This window comes from Agrilus planipennis, unplaced genomic scaffold (assembly GCF_000699045.2).
Source record: "Agrilus planipennis isolate EAB-ADULT unplaced genomic scaffold, Apla_2.0 scaffold68, whole genome shotgun sequence".
In the NCBI taxonomy this organism is placed as follows: Eukaryota; Metazoa; Arthropoda; class Insecta; order Coleoptera; family Buprestidae; genus Agrilus; species Agrilus planipennis.
The window spans coordinates 14,273-30,372 of record NW_020439033.1 but is presented as its reverse complement, the minus strand read 5'-3'; the positions used below and the strand labels follow the sequence as shown (position 1 = coordinate 30,372).

At 35.2% G+C, this 16,100-nt stretch overlaps 1 protein-coding gene across 1 annotated transcript in view; it reads right to left on the bottom strand.

Annotated features, from left to right (window-relative positions):
* The window catches only part of LOC108732776 (serine/arginine repetitive matrix protein 2), a 35,030-nt gene extending 24,438 nt beyond the window's left edge, over positions 1-10,592 (bottom strand). Inside the window, exons 1-3 of the mRNA XM_025976593.1 lie at positions 10,427-10,592; positions 8,726-8,895; positions 7,145-7,339 (exon numbers count right to left, since the gene is read on the bottom strand). Of these exons, the coding sequence (XP_025832378.1) occupies positions 7,145-7,339; positions 8,726-8,895; positions 10,427-10,577 (516 nt within the window). The 5' untranslated portion in view covers positions 10,578-10,592. The remainder of the gene's footprint in view (positions 1-7,144; positions 7,340-8,725; positions 8,896-10,426) is intronic.
* Between the last annotated feature and the right edge of the window lie 5,508 nt (positions 10,593-16,100).

The following is a 16,100-nucleotide window of genomic DNA, read 5'->3' as shown; positions in this document are numbered from 1 at the left end:
AGGAGGGGTAGAGGTAGACCTAGATTAGATTACTGTTCGCAAATAGTTAAGGATGTGGGCTGTTCTAGTTTTAGGGAAATGCGAAGTTTAGCTCAGGATAGGAAAGAGTGGAGGTACGTGTCCAACCAGTCTTACGACTGATGACCTTATGATGATGATAGAGGAGATAGCCGCACCGACTATGTGAGACAAAAACCTAAAAGTTTCCAAAAACTGTCCAAACAAACCTATCATAGAATAATATTATGTATACGTAGCGATGTACGTAAGTAACAAATTTCAAGTTGTTTTTGCGGAAATTTCATAATGAGTTTTTAAGTGTAACACTCGGGAAAGCCATACAGCAATTATCTAAATAATCTTTTTAGAAGAAGAGATAAGATTATTTTTCTTCTTTGTACGGAAATGTTTGTCAATATATTATTAGGTAATTGTTATTAAATTTTCATTCGGAATATTTCACTATATGTATTTCTGTCATCCGTTTCTCACACTATTATTATTAGAGCCTTATTGCTGGATAGACAGAAATAATAATTAAAAAAAAGTCCAGAATAAGGCGAAATTGAGAAGGTTACATGGTTGTGTTGTGGTGAGAATATACAGAGAAACTGATTCACTATTGTTATTTAAAACCTTCTGTAACACCTGGAACCTTGACTTTTATTAAGATACGGTGCATTTATTCGTATATGCGAAAGTATCTGTATTTATTGATTTTATTTTTTATAGTAAGATCTTCTTTATGTATGTAAAATCAGTTGAAGGTTATTTTTGAAATACCCCCTAAGGCATCGGAACTTTGAAAGTTTAGAAACTAGTACTGCTGGTCTGGCAAAAGCCTATGTTCAAATGCTTCTCTAAACAGTGGAAGAACTGTCGGTGTTCTATGAAACAGGGAAACCCAAAGCAGGCGACCCTAAGGCTTCGGAACGTTGAAAATTTGGAAAATAACACTTTCGGTGTTTCATGAAACATGGAACCCCAAACGAGGCGGCCCCTAAGGCATCGGAACTTTGAAAGTTTAGAAACTAGTACTGCTGATTTAGTAACTGGATAATGTCTACTGCTTTACGAAAGCCTGAAATTCGTCTACAGGGCACAATAAAGATCGCAGGGTAAAGTCACGTTCTACTTCAAGTGATGCCGTAACGGAGGGTACTTATTAAAAGTTACATAAAAATGTACATAACAATCAGAATGGGAGCCGCACGCATTGTTTAACGATAAATAATCGATATTAATCATTACATATAATGTCTCGCACTTAAACGTACAGGGTGTTACTGAACTTCATAATTATACCTATATATTTATTATGCTTCTATTTCTAATTTGTGAATCCATTAATGTGTTAGACGAAAGTGAGGTTTGACACAAAATATAACATTAAATTATTGGAGGTACTCCTTACAAGAACTTATGCAACAATAGAAAGTAAAATAGCCCGAGGAAACCTTAAAAGAATTGCATGATGGCACAAATCATCGACCATTTTCAAAGTACTGAACTAATATGTCTACGCGGAAATTATAGTCACTGTAATCGTAAATTAATGTTAATATCATCATCTTCGTCCTCAAAAGTGATAGATAAGATTTTTCTAAATGCATTTTATTATCTATAACTCGACAACTACTACAAATTTTGTTTAAGGATGTTTGGGAGGTACAATCGGAGACAAGCAATTCTCTCGTTTCTTCGGTGTCGGTAATTTGACGGGATTTGTGTGATTCGTTGATGAGTCGGGGACCAGTTGAAACAAGAGCTTTCTCGTGGTCCCTCAATATTATTTTTCGTAAATCGCTGTCTGGACCGTTGACAGCTTTCAGGAATTCCTGTAATCAAAATTAATATGAATAATATATTGTAATAACTGTAAGCAACAAGTCCATTTTTGATCTCAGTATTCATTATAATACCAAACTTTGACATCAACCCTTAGTCCGGCCCTGGTTGTAATAGATAATAGTAAAACCGCTTAGACGTTTATGTAGCTATCAAGTNGCGGTTTCAGATAAATTGAGATTATTAATGAACAAAAGATAACTGATAAAGTCCTTTCAAATTCTTCGAGGAAGGTTTGTTTTTTTTTTTACCTTGGTAATACAATGAATAAATCGATTAACTTCTGCATTATTTCCACTAAACACTTGCTAAACTTGGTTTAAACTTTAACTTTAAGGAAAAGCAGCTGATTTGTTAGAGCAACTTATATCTCAGCTTCTACACTAAACCAATTTTTATGTAACAAAATGCAGACATGTTTATAAACATATTTTATAAGTATGCAGAATGAGAAATTAGGGCTAAAAATTGTTGAATTCGTTGTTTAATATACAAATACATTTTATGATATGAATTAAAAGTACTTTTACATAATTTTTCCGACGTCTTTGCTATTTGTCATTTTTATTATTCACCGGTACTCAGTTTGTTATATATACTGTATATCCTTGAGCCTTGATGAAGGATCATTTAGATTCGTAATGCATACTAACCCGATTTTCACGAAAATCGCGAAAACTAACTGCAGAATTTCCTCCATGGCGTTAACCGACGTTTTTGTAACACACTGTATCACGCCCGACAACACAACGAAACGCGACCGTACACTAATAGTAAAAAGAAGATCGAAAGGAAAGACCTGGTGCACTCCACGCTCTCCTCGACGGAGGCCTTCACCGGCAGCAACACCTATATGTGTACAGGAACTTGGTGCACAACACAACCCGCACAAAATAGTAGACAAGATGCTTTGAGGTCCGTCTCTCTTCGATGTCGAAAGAATTGCAATGTTAACTTCTTTCCTTCTCGCCTTCTGGTTGGTTCTTTCTCTCTTGTTACCACGGAGTACGGACGAACGCGACTTCCAGAGGCAGCCGGTTGTTTTACCAGTTGGTCCCCTCCCCTACGTGCCTACTTCTTAAGTTAGTAAAAAGTTGGCAAACTCCGACATATAGATAACAAAAAGAATACTCCTGCAACATACAGGGCCTTAATCGCATACGTGAAATTAATTGCCTTTGTGTTGAGGGATTGAGGTAGAACAGGGATGATGTGTACAACTTCTACCTCCTAGATGATAGAAAACGTCGAATATTGTGAAAATGTACAAATTAAAATAGATGCACTCAGTTTGGTGATGATATCCTTTACCGGGGCAATTTCGGAAGGCGAAGTCTGTTATGAAAATCTGAACTAATTTAACTGTAAGTACCTATAAGTCGTTCAAGCCGTCTTATAAACTGCAACCACCTACCCCCTCATTTCTATCAGATATGGTTACATAAGGATTGAGACGAAATAAGTGGTAAAATGCCGATGTCCAGTTTAATAGTTTATTGAAGACTTGGCCTTCCTAAAATGACCCAGTTATAACATATACTTCCAGTTGTCATACGGTTGGTCCAAGCAGCAGTAGATATAACATTTACTTTGAAATTTTTATTTTACGCTTGGTGTTACCAAATTCATTACGAATTCTGGCTAATAGCTTAGATATAAGTTTCAAACAAACGAAGGTGATAATTTTGTTGTTATTTTTTCCAATTCTCTTTGGTTAATAGATCCGTTAGTAACCCAATCGATCGACTTTGACGCCACAGCCCACTTCGTCTTTGGTATAATTTAATTTGTAACTGTACCTTTCGGTTCGTAACAGCATGGCTCGATCGAATCAACCGCTAAAATAGTAGTTAAAACAGCTATTAATTAACCATCCTGGGCGATGTGAAATGATTTTATACGGGGGCGATTTCAAAAGTATTTGTTTCTTACACATGTATGCATGGAATCTTCATCATAAGGTTTTCAGCCCAAGCACTGACAGGACCGAGCGGCATGGCCTAGAGGTTTTGTCCATTGCTCCAATGTCTTTAAATTGCATTCATTTATTGGACTTACATTACTCTATTATTTATATAAGAAGGTGGCTGAAGGTATTTGTCCAAATTTCCCTATACCACATCGCATTCTTGAAAAGATGATGAACTATCAAGATTCCAAGGTGGCTTCTAACCCTAAACCGAGCGGCATGGTCTAGAGGTCTAGACCATTGCTTAGCATTTGGGAGGACGCCGGTTCGATTCCGGGTGGGGCAGTAATATTCCACAGATAATCTTTCATTCTCTTCTGTCTTCATTTCGTCCGTCTCATTTTTCTAACCTGAACCACCACCCACCCATTCCCACGATTCCCAATAGTAGCTGGTGGGAATGAAACACAGTTCTTCCTCCTGCGAGTAAATCCTACTTCTCTAACAATTTTCGAATACTAGGTCTACTTTTGCCACCTTTAAATCCTGTTCATGCTTCTAATATGTCTCCTGTAGCTAACCCATCATGTGTGAGAAGGTGTCCTTACAACGTATCTCGCTTATATTTGATTTCCTTCCATAACGCCCTCTGTTCTCCTATTCTTTTTGAAACCTCCTCATTTCGAACCTTTCTATTGACGGTATTTTGAACACCCCCCTATAACACCGCACTCACACGCTTCTAAATATTTGCCACGATGATACTGCCGGGGTAACTGTATATCAATTATCACTTCGTGGCTTCTCTCCTTTCGATCTTTTTTAGACTCCCCCATACGGATTAGTATTTGCAGCGGATGCCCCTAATCGATTTCTAAGTAGTATATAAAAAGTGTTAATTACTGTCAAACGACCTGTCAATTGACCTATTTTTTCTATTAACCACATTAAATTCAACATCGTTCCACACCATAAAATCTTTACTACCGTTTTCAAGAAATCGATTATCTACACATTACATTTCTGTTGTAAGTTGGAAAACAGGGTTTATTGCGTCTGGGTTAGGTTCGGTCCGATTCCGAACTAAAACCAACGGAATATACGGAACCAAGCATACATCGTAGATATCCTTGTTGCATAAATTAGATACCTGAGAGAACAGTTATACAAGGTAATTTAACATGAACATTCATTTACTTTTGAAACAACCCTCGTATATAATACATCCTAAGATCGTTGTAGTTAACGTGTATGTTGTATGTGTATAGATTTAGATCGTTCGTTGTAATAAGAATTGCCGTGAATTGTGTGTATTTTCTATATATCCACTTTTAACCGTTCTTGTCCAAGACAAGAACAGTTGACGGTCATTGAGCTCCTACGCCTACTGTTTTACATGGACGAATACACCTGTGAAAGACGTTGTTGCCAATAATCACTTACTTCACCTTCGCATTATCTCAATATACAGAGCGTTCGACTGCCGAATTGATATCGAATAATACCGAGGAGAACAAATTAAATTTAATAATGCACCAATTAATGTACCTACTAGGTAATTGTATTAATTTGTAGTAAATACGATATAATTAGTATAAAAAGTTATTAAATCGTTCTAAAATCAAACCGGGGCCGCCCTTAAAATAGGCGGGTATTTACCGCTATTCTATCGATGCTGCACAAAGCCCTCAGTCAAAAAGTTTCAAGCCCTTAGAGCTGCACAAAGCTGAGCCCTCACTAAAAGAGTTTCAAGCCGTCAGAGCTACACAAAGCCCTCACTAAAAAACTTTCAAGCCCTTAGAACTGTATAAAGCCTTCACTAAAAGAGTTTCAAGCCGTTAGAATTGCACAAAGCCCTCACTAAAAGAGTTTCAAGTCCTTAAAGCTGCACAAAGCCCTCACGAAAAGAGTTTCAAGCCCTTAGAACTGTATAAAGCCTTCACTAAAAGAGTTTCAAGCCGTTAGAATTGCACAAAGCCCTCACTAAAAGAGTTTCAAGTCCTTAAAGCTGCACAAAGCCCTCACGAAAAGAGTTTCAAGCCCTTAGAACTGTATAAAGCCTTCACTAAAAGAGTTTCAAGCCGTTAGAATTGCACAAAGCCCTCACTAAAAGAGTTTCAAGTCCTTAAAGCTGCACAAAGCCCTCACGAAAAGAGTTTCAAGCCCTTAGAACTGTATAAAGCCTTCACTAAAAGAGTTTCAAGCCGTTAGAATTGCACAAAGCCCTCACTAAAAGAGTTTCAAGTCCTTAAAGCTGCACAAAGCCCTCACGAAAAGAGTTTCAAGCCCTTAGAACTGTATAAAGCCTTCACTAAAAGAGTTTCAAGCCGTTAGAATTGCACAAAGCCCTCACTAAAAGAGTTTCAAGTCCTTAAAGCTGCACAAAGCCCTCACGAAAAGAGTTTCAAGCCCTTAGAACTGTATAAAGCCTTCACTAAAAGAGTTTCAAGCCGTTAGAATTGCACAAAGCCCTCACTAAAAGAGTTTCAAGTCCTTAAAGCTGCACAAAGCCCTCACGAAAAGAGTTTCAAGCCCTTAGAACTGTATAAAGCCTTCACTAAAAGAGTTTCAAGCCGTTAGAATTGCACAAAGCCCTCACTAAAAGAGTTTCAAGTCCTTAAAGCTGCACAAAGCCCTCACGAAAAGAGTTTCAAGCCCTTAGAACTGTATAAAGCCTTCACTAAAAGAGTTTCAAGCCGTTAGAATTGCACAAAGCCCTCACTAAAAGAGTTTCAAGCCCTCAGAGCTGCACAAAGCCCTCACCAAAAAGTTTCAAACCCTTAGAGCTGTACAAAGCCTTCACTAAAAGAGTTTCAAGCCGTTAGAGTTGCAAAAAGCTCTAACTAAAAGTGTTTCAAGTCCTAAGAACTACACAAAACCCTCACGAAAAGAGTTTCAAGTCCTTAGAGCTGCATAAACCTAAGCCCTTACTAAAATAGTTTCAAACCCTCAGAGCTGCACGTGTTCTCACTAATAGGGTTCCAAACCCTTACGTAATGTACTTTATCAGTTGAAGCTCCAATTAGGACATTTTAAAACCCTAGAATCATATTTAAACGAAACTGGGCTTCAAGAATTCGAACATTTTTTCGCACAAAAATTTCACGAAAATAACTCGCGTATTCTTATGATGCACGTTTTAGTTACGCATTCGCTGCACTCTCTTTTAATAGACGAATTTACGCCTTATTCTAAGATTGTCTTTTATTACAAAAAAGGTAGGTCAAAGTTCACTTTATTGGGATTAAAAGAGAAATATTTTTATATCCTTTAAATCGGTGCATTTCAAGTTAAAATCAAATCGTATTTTTTATATTTCTGATTAGATTACTGAGTCATTCGGGTTATCAAATTAAAACAGTTCTACATACAAGTTTTTCGTCTTACCTCGTCAGTTATATTGCCGTAGTGTTGCACGTCTTCAGTTTCTTTCGTTTCCTCGAATTCTTTTCTCGAAATGACGCGTTTTTCTTTAACTTCCCGGACGACGCCGTCTGGATTAGGAACCGGAACCAAATCCGTCGTCTCAATGCCGCCTTCGATTGCACGAATTTTATCCTTGTCGTCGTCCACTCGTCGCAGCTGCAAATCAAAAATAAATAGTTATCAGAAAGTGTATAAATTTAATCATTTCACTAGTGTAAAAATCAAACTGGAGTATCTACCTACGTATTTGTTTGCGATATTAAAATAATCTAAAATCATTCGCTTGTTTACTTGATGTAAACATGTACATAAGTGTTTTTAAAAATGCTGTTTGAAATAATCTCAAAATCGTGCAAATCTGCGATAACACCTTCCTATTTTCAAATGGGGAAAACCCTGTCACGTTCCAAGGTGTAAAAAATCATTCATTGTGAGGTCTTTCTTCGAAATCATCACACGAAACAAGTGCAGGGACGTCAAAAACGGAGGTCTAGGTAGGAGCCCATCCAACAATTTTAGTGGGAGGCAGAAGGGCTAAGTCTCCCTAACATTATGCTTTCAATTTTTCTCATACTTGCGATGAAAACAAAATTGTGCAAACAGTACAGTATACCATCAATAATTTCGCCTACCCCTCATAGTAATGAACTGCCCAAATCTAATATCCCGAAGGAATTTACCGTTGAATCTGATGAAGATTAACGTAGGGATGTACAAGAAGATTTAGACTTATATATTCCGAAAATGCAAAGCAATAGTCCATTTTATTGGAAGATAACGCTGAAATCTGTTCTTTAAAAAAACTCGTCAAAAAGGCCTGATTCCATACTTACTAAAAAAATACTTTGATTGCCTGTAAAGCTATTGATGTTTGTTAACTGCCTCATGTAAAGATACAGTCCAGAAATGCTGGCAAACTAGTGCTAGAGCATAAGACGAGATGCAGCAGCTAACTTCATACTATCGAATATGGTTAGCTGTGCGCGCGCAACATGCAACGGAAGTTGTGCGCGCACTTCCGTTGTCTGCTAAGATGTTGCTCTTAACTCCCCAAAGAAATGTTTTAAGTTTACTAATTACAGTAGAATCCGCTTATAATGACATCGAAGAGAAATGACAAACACGTCATACTAAGCGGGCGTCATACAAAGCATAGTTTTAGAAAATAAACAACTGTCTATTTTGGTTAGTTATTTAGTTTAATAGAGAGAAAAACTACAAATTGTATATATTTATTAACAGAAAAACAAAAAGAACGATGAATTGTAATATCAATATACATAAGAAGGGTCAGAAAAATGAACGAAAATGTTATTATTAATCATTTGGGTCACTATAGCCGGATATGATTTCTTGAGAATCAGTCATAATAAACGATATGTCATTTTAAACGGAGTCATTATATCCAAACTTTCCTATAGAGAATTTAATATGAAAAGACCAAACTTAACACTGCAATCACTTCATATTAAGCGGTTGATCAATATAGGCGGAGTCATAATAAACGAATTCCACTGTAATATTATTGGAATTAGACTTTACCTCGGTTTGATGATGTTCCTGTTTTTCGGTGTCCTCGGTGGTATTTGTCTCCACCATGGGTCCAGTGTCTTCGACGATCTTCCCATCTTGTAGCACAACCTGTCTCTTAACCCTTGTCTTAACTTGCTTGGTGTTTGTTACTTCTGTCGTCTTTTTGCTCACCCATTCTTCTGCAATGCGGAAAGGAAAAGTAGTTTTGTACAGGTGCATAATAATTAGAACAATGCAAATCAATTTGTTTCGGTGACTATACTTCCTTTGCACGATTCAATTTGCCATTGTACCTATTCTATATTTCCTTTCTTTTTGTTCACATGGTTTGCGAAAAATTATCATTTTAATGTAGGAAACAACGAAAGTAATGTGAAACTAAAAGAGTTTCAAGTCCTAAGAACTGCACAAAGCCCTCACGAAAAGAGTTTCAAGCCCTTAGAGCTGTACAAAGCCTTCACTAAAAGAGTTTCAAGCCCTTAGAGCTGCACAAAGCTGAGCCCTCACTAAAAGAGTTTCAAGCCGTTAGAGCTGCACAAAGCCCTCACTAAAAGAGTTTCAAGTCCTTAAAGCTGCACAAAGCCCTCACGAAAAGAGTTTCAAGAACTTAGAGTTGCACCTTTCAAATTCTTCGAGGAAGGTTTGTTTTTTTTTTTACCTTGGTAATACAATGAATAAATCGATTAACTTCTGCATTATTTCCACTAAACACTTGCTAAACTTGGTTTAAACTTTAACTTTAAGGAAAAGCAGCTGATTTGTTAGAGCAACTTATATCTCAGCTTCTACACTAAACCAATTTTTATGTAACAAAATGCAGACATGTTTATAAACATATTTTATAAGTATGCAGAATGAGAAATTAGGGCTAAAAATTGTTGAATTCGTTGTTTAATATACAAATACATTTTATGATATGAATTAAAAGTACTTTTACATANCATGAGTTTAATATTTAAAACAGAGGTTTGAAATTTTGTAGTAAGATAGATACAGCTTTGTTCTAAAGCTTGTCGAAGGGCATTTCTTAATTTTTTAATTTCTATTGAAAATACGTGACCTACAAGAAGCATCAACTTTAAGCACTTTTAACAGCTTTCAATGACCATATTATTGAAAACCGAAAACGTACCGAGTTAGTGTGAACCTTTGTCTGTTACCATACAAAAAATTAGATATTTATCTAGCAGCGTTAAATCACAATGTTTAGAATAGAAACCCATGTTTTCGGAAAAATTCACACTAGGCACGAGCGGTCTATTGCAGTCAGTCCCCTTAATAAATGACACCGAATCCTTTTCTGTTTACCGATTGCAACCGGGAATAATGACATTTTTAATCGCGAATACAGGAACTGGGTTGCAATTTTTTCATCCGTGAATAATGAAAACGCGAATAAGGAAACCGTGAATAAGGAACTTTTACTGTAATGTGAAAATTAATTTTCAATTTTCCTTCCACCTCATTAATCTGAGGTAGTTTGTAGTGGATGGAAATTGAAAATTAATTTTCACATTAATATTTAATAATTCTTTTAGTTATTAGAAATTTCGAAGGGCGTTTTTAGGTACCCTACCCTTTTTGTCAAAATTTTATTACTTTTTTGAAACCATCAAAACAAAAATAAGAACTAAATTTTTTTGTTACACGTAATTAATATTTCTGTTGATTGTTATTACTTCTTTTTTTTTTGTTAATTATTAAACTCACCTTCTTTGGTTGTTGCAAACGTATCTCCAGGTTCGACCTGCGAAAAAAATATGGGATATTTGAAAACAACGCATGAAACGTACGAAGCTCTAGGTAAAGGACCGCATATCGCAGGACCTTCGGGGTCCACTATAAGCAGGATAACGACCATTCACATTTCAGTCCTTTCCACTTAATCCCGCAGTTACTGTACACCCGCAACTTCACTAACATGCCTGCTACGCGTGTTGCATATCGGACGTCACTGTAACTTGCTTATTTTCTTAAACTTTTCAGGTTGTTATAAGCACTCGAAGTAAGAACAGTCTAAATTCGTAGTTTTTAAAATCATTATATCCATTTTGTCTTTTGACAATTGTTTTTTTCCTAAATTAATCCAAAATCAGCCGATGAGGATTCACTTTTACAGGTATAAACTGTTACTTAATAAATAATGGCAAACATTATAACTAAACACTAAATTGCTTAAAAAATATAGCTTTTATCGTAAAAATAATAATACTATAATTGTTGGTGTAAAATCGGATAATTATGGTTTGTGGCGATTAATTAGTTATCTCATTAGTTTCTGAATGCCAATTTTTTCTACTTTACCAATAGTTAAGCTATTGTAATGATTCCTGTTCGGTTACAAATTGTCTAATTAGTGAATTATGTATTTTTTCGATCAGATTGATTTTGAACACTTATTAAAAATATATTTTTTCTTTGCAATTTGTTAATAATACCATTATGTCATTGATATCACAATATGACTTGTTCACCTTCGAATGTGGTAGTTCTCTAAATACGACCCAAAATGACCTTTCAATTTGTCCACTATAAGTTTCCGGTGTTTTGTACTAAACTGTAATTTTAATTACGTCAACTTTATCTGAGAGTTGAGTTAATTGTGGAAACGGAATATTGTTAGAGAGGAAGAAAGTAAGGACATTCTAAAAGTATAACGTGTATTATTTATTAATATCCAATGGATTTCAAATCACAATTTATTGATTGTTACTGTTTATATCTCATTGTATTTCTGTGACTAATAATATTTTTTTGTTTATTCAAATACGGTTGTTTATTTTACTAGTTTTTTAAATGTAGTAATATAATGGAATAAAATAATTCGAAGTAGTCTGTGTTCTGTCGAAACTGCCAGACGCGGATCGCGATTTCGATCTTGTTGGATCTCATCAGCGCGTCGCAGACCAATTTTACCTTTTAAATGGACCTTGTTGAGAATACGCAATCTTAAAATGTAGCATTATACTACAGATGGCGTTTACCGCGTCGTTTGTGGTATTTTATAATTTGTAGTAATATAGAATACTAAAAATTCGAAAAAGGTTGTTAAAGGTGTATGTTTGGAGCACAGCGCTGTACGGGTGCGAAACATGGACAGTGGGCGCGGCGGAAAAGAAAAGGTTAGAAGCGTTCGAAATGTGGTGTTATAGGCGGATGATGAGGATATCGTGGGTAGAAAAGGTTAGAAAAGAAGAGGTATTAGAAAGAGTAAGAGAACAGAGGACTCTATGGAAGTCAATAAGAAACAGGCGAGATAGGTTGGTAGGACACCTTCTCAGGCATGAAGGTCTAGTCAGAGACTTATTAGAGACAGAAACGGGAGTTAGAAGGGGTAAAGGTAGACCTAGATTAGATTATTGTTCGCAAATAGTTAAGGACATAGGTTGCTCTAGCTTTAGGGAAATACGAAGATTAGCGCAGGATAGGAAAGACACCTCCACTCCAGTCTCCAACCAGTCTTAGGACTGACGACCTTCTGATAATGAATATAGAATACTTAAAATATCAATAGTCTTAGTTTAGTTTGCTGGATTTTGGAGTTCTGTTTCAGATCTGTTTTTTCTGAAAAGCCATTAAAAGTTTCATTTTTTATTAAAATTTCTTAAGAGCCCAATAATTAGCACAACGAAGGTCTAGTGACAAAGATCTAAAAAAATATCTTTAGGTATTTTGCAGAAAAATTGTAATGATGCGATAACAACCAAGCAACTGCTACATCGATGAAGAATGTATAAAGTGACGGTTGTCGAACGATTAATAAAGTAAAAATACTACTGCATCGTTCAAAGTTGTGTATGAATATTTATGCGATATACAGTTGCACAAATAGTAATTAAATTTATACAAACAAGTCGCCGTCGTGTTGTTTGTGTGTGTTTGCAAAAGTTAACTCGTTAGAGCAGTACATTAGGTCGATCACGTCCCGATTAATTAATTACACTTTTACTAAAGTTAAATCAAGCAATCGTGGTTTATAGGGACAAAAGGTAAATATTCTTACGTAGTAGCTGGCTGTGGAAATGGGACGAAATATTTCACCTCGAAAAACATTCAACATATTTCCCGCTCATTTATTGAACGGTTAGAAATTAAAAATAACTTTTCTGGTATGAACAATGCCGTTCTTCAAACATACACCTTTAACAACCTTTTTCAAATTTCTAAATTAACGGTTCGCGAGCATAGAAGTGACTTCTTTTTTTTAAAGGTGACACGACCCAGCGCTATCCTCTGCTTTATATCCCTACTACTCCTTCCATCCTCACTTATCTGACTTCCTAGGTATCTAAAATCGGCCACTTCTTCTAATTTCTCGTCTCCTATCTTTATATTCGCTCTTTTCCTACTTTTTCGCCCCTTGCATACCAGTATTTTAGTTTTACTTTTATTTATTTTCATACAGTACCGATCTGTCAGTACCGCTTCCATTTTATTTAAAGCTATCTCTAGGTCCTCCTTGCTAGATGCTAATGCTGCTATATCATCCGCAAATCTAAGCATACTAATCTTTTGCCCCTGTATATCTATCCTTACAGTTGTACCGTCTTTAATGATGTTGATCGCGTCTTCGATGTATAGGTTAAAAAATAGCGGTGACAGTATACATCCCTGTCTGACTCCCTTCCTAATATTTACTTCTCTACGTTGCATCCCCAGCTCTATAACTGCCTCTTGCTCTTTATAGTAACTAAGTATCACTCTTCTATCTTTGTAACTCATCCCTACATTTTTAAGTATATTTAACATCTTGTCCCATTTAACATTGTCAAAAGCTTTCTCTAAATCTACAAATCCTATGTACGCACTCTTTCCTTTTTCTATCGTTTTCTCTATTGCTACCCGTAAAGCTAGAATGGCCTCCCGCGTTCCTCTATTTCTTCTAAACCCAAATTGATCTTCCCTTAATAGTTCTTCCGCCCTTTTTTCCATCCTCCTCTGTACAATTCTAGTTAAGATTTTGACGCATGGGAAGTTAAGCTAATTGTTCGAAATGTCTCGCTCCTATCCGCGCCCCTCTTTTTAGGTAATGTTACTACTACGTTCCGTTTATAATCCTCTGGGACTTTCCCCGTTTCGTAAATGTGACTAACTAGCTTAAACATACGATCTCTAACCTCTTGTCCTGCATGTTTTAGAATTTCCAAATTATTTATCTAAAATTGTAAGCTAACTTCTACCAGTCGATTGGTATTTCAATTAGCAATCGTTTAAATAGCAGGAATAGTAATAAAAATCGACGTATTCAGATTTAGACTTAAAAAGCGAGTAAGTCAAGGTGGTGAAACGGTATTAACAGATCTCTGTTGCTACCAAATTTCAAACTTCTAGGTTGGACCCAATAGGTTTTGATGACCTGTCGGTGAGTCCTATGTTATCCTAAAAAGAATTCCTTAACGGAACCCTAAAAAAAAAGGAGGACAATTGTTGAACTTTTTAGCTCGCGGATAGAGTTGTGTTGTGACAGAAGAAATATTTTTATTTTGAAAAATCGCTTATTCGAAACGATCTATTAAATTTATTTGAAATTTATAAGGGTTTTTATATAACTATAAATATTCACCAACTTTGAATTCCTAACCACAACTGTACTCTTCGTGTGTAACAAAATTCCTTCAGGTAAAAAAATAAATTGCACTAATGTAGCAAACTGTATAACAGAAAAATGATAGTTTAAAAGTTTCTGAGAACATCTTAAACATATTATTTATGAATTTTTAATGGTAAATTAATTATTCTTGATTGATATGGATATAATAATAANAAGGTTGCCACCCGTACTTTATTATAAATTATTGTACGCTATTTCGACTGTGCGTACGTTATACTTTACAAGGCACATAAAGTATGCAAAAATACTTTATTTAAGGCCTTAAGTAAACATCGCAATTTTGTAAGTGACTATTCTAAATTCAGAGTATTTTTACATCAATAGTATTGCACAGAAAAATGGCAAGCCATATTTACAGAACAACCTGATTTCCCAAATCTGTTCAAACTAGTGTCACTTTTGTTATCCGTTCCGGCCACTTCAGCATTTACAGAAAGAGTATTCTCTGTTATGAACGCAAAGTGACGGGACGACAGGAATAAAGTTTCATTAAAACTAATTAAAAATTAGGAGCAACAGCAATTTGTTCCTGGCTGCTAGGTGTAACAAAAAATACGTTTTTAAAAACAAAAAAATAAAATACTTTATTTTTATGCTGGGTACTTTTTTTTTAACCTTTTAGTCGAGAAATACTTTCTGTAAAGCCTGAAAAGGTGGCAACCCTAGTGGTGATAGTCGTTTGAACCTAATTTTCAAAATGAGCGATGAAACCTCTTGTAGGCGCTATCAGGGTACCAGTAGAAGGCTCATAGAAAATATACATAGGACAAAGACATAGATCCTTAAGCATTAGAATTACAGAGCATAAATATTGTAATATATAAAGAAAACAGCACCAACAGTTCAGATGGGTATGCCTCTTAAAAATAGTCTCCAATGATGATGACACCTTGTAATATTGTTGTTTATTTTTATCAGGCATATCAAGCTCATTTTAATTTATTTATTTATCAGTTACTAGTACGCTTTAGGTCGTAACATCATAATTCACGGCGAAATAGGTGTCTGGTGCTATTAAGTGCTTATTACATCATCGCATTAATTTAATGTCTCATAATTATAATAATATCTTTTCCGGTAAATAATTAGCACATTAATTAGGTAAAATTTATTTCCAACGTCTCGTTATACATGCTCGTACACATAGTAAGAGTATTTTTTTTGTGCCAATTCTTATTTTTAATTTTAATCATGAACAAATCGTCTTCAATACAAATTTTCACAAATTCGTGACAGCAAAATTATTCACTTGAGTTAAAACGTAGAAATGTGATACCTGTTAAATAAACAAAACCAATTGGCTGTAAAAATTGTCCTTTATATTTAATTCGAATAAGTTGTCGGAAAAGATTGATATCTTCCATTAGTTTGATTTATATTTTATTAAACAAAACCTTGTCCTTATGACATACATTTTTCAATCAATTTATCATAACAGCGAAAAGCCATTCACTTTCTATACCGGGTCTACCTAAAAAATGTGGATACAGCCCTTTACTAAATAAGAGTACATGTCAAGCCTTTAGTTTTATATTAGTTTCTGGTTTTCAGCGGACTATTGTTATTCTCTTTTTTTTAAGGAAAACAAATTTTTGGAAAAAAACCTTAATTAAGATAAAACAATTCACATATAGAAAGTTAGTATGATTTACTTTTATACTAAGTATCACTCTTCTATCTTTGTAACTCATCCCTACATTTTTAAGTATATTTAACATCTTATCCCATTTAACATTGTCAAAAGCTTTTTTTAAATCCTATGTACGCACTCTT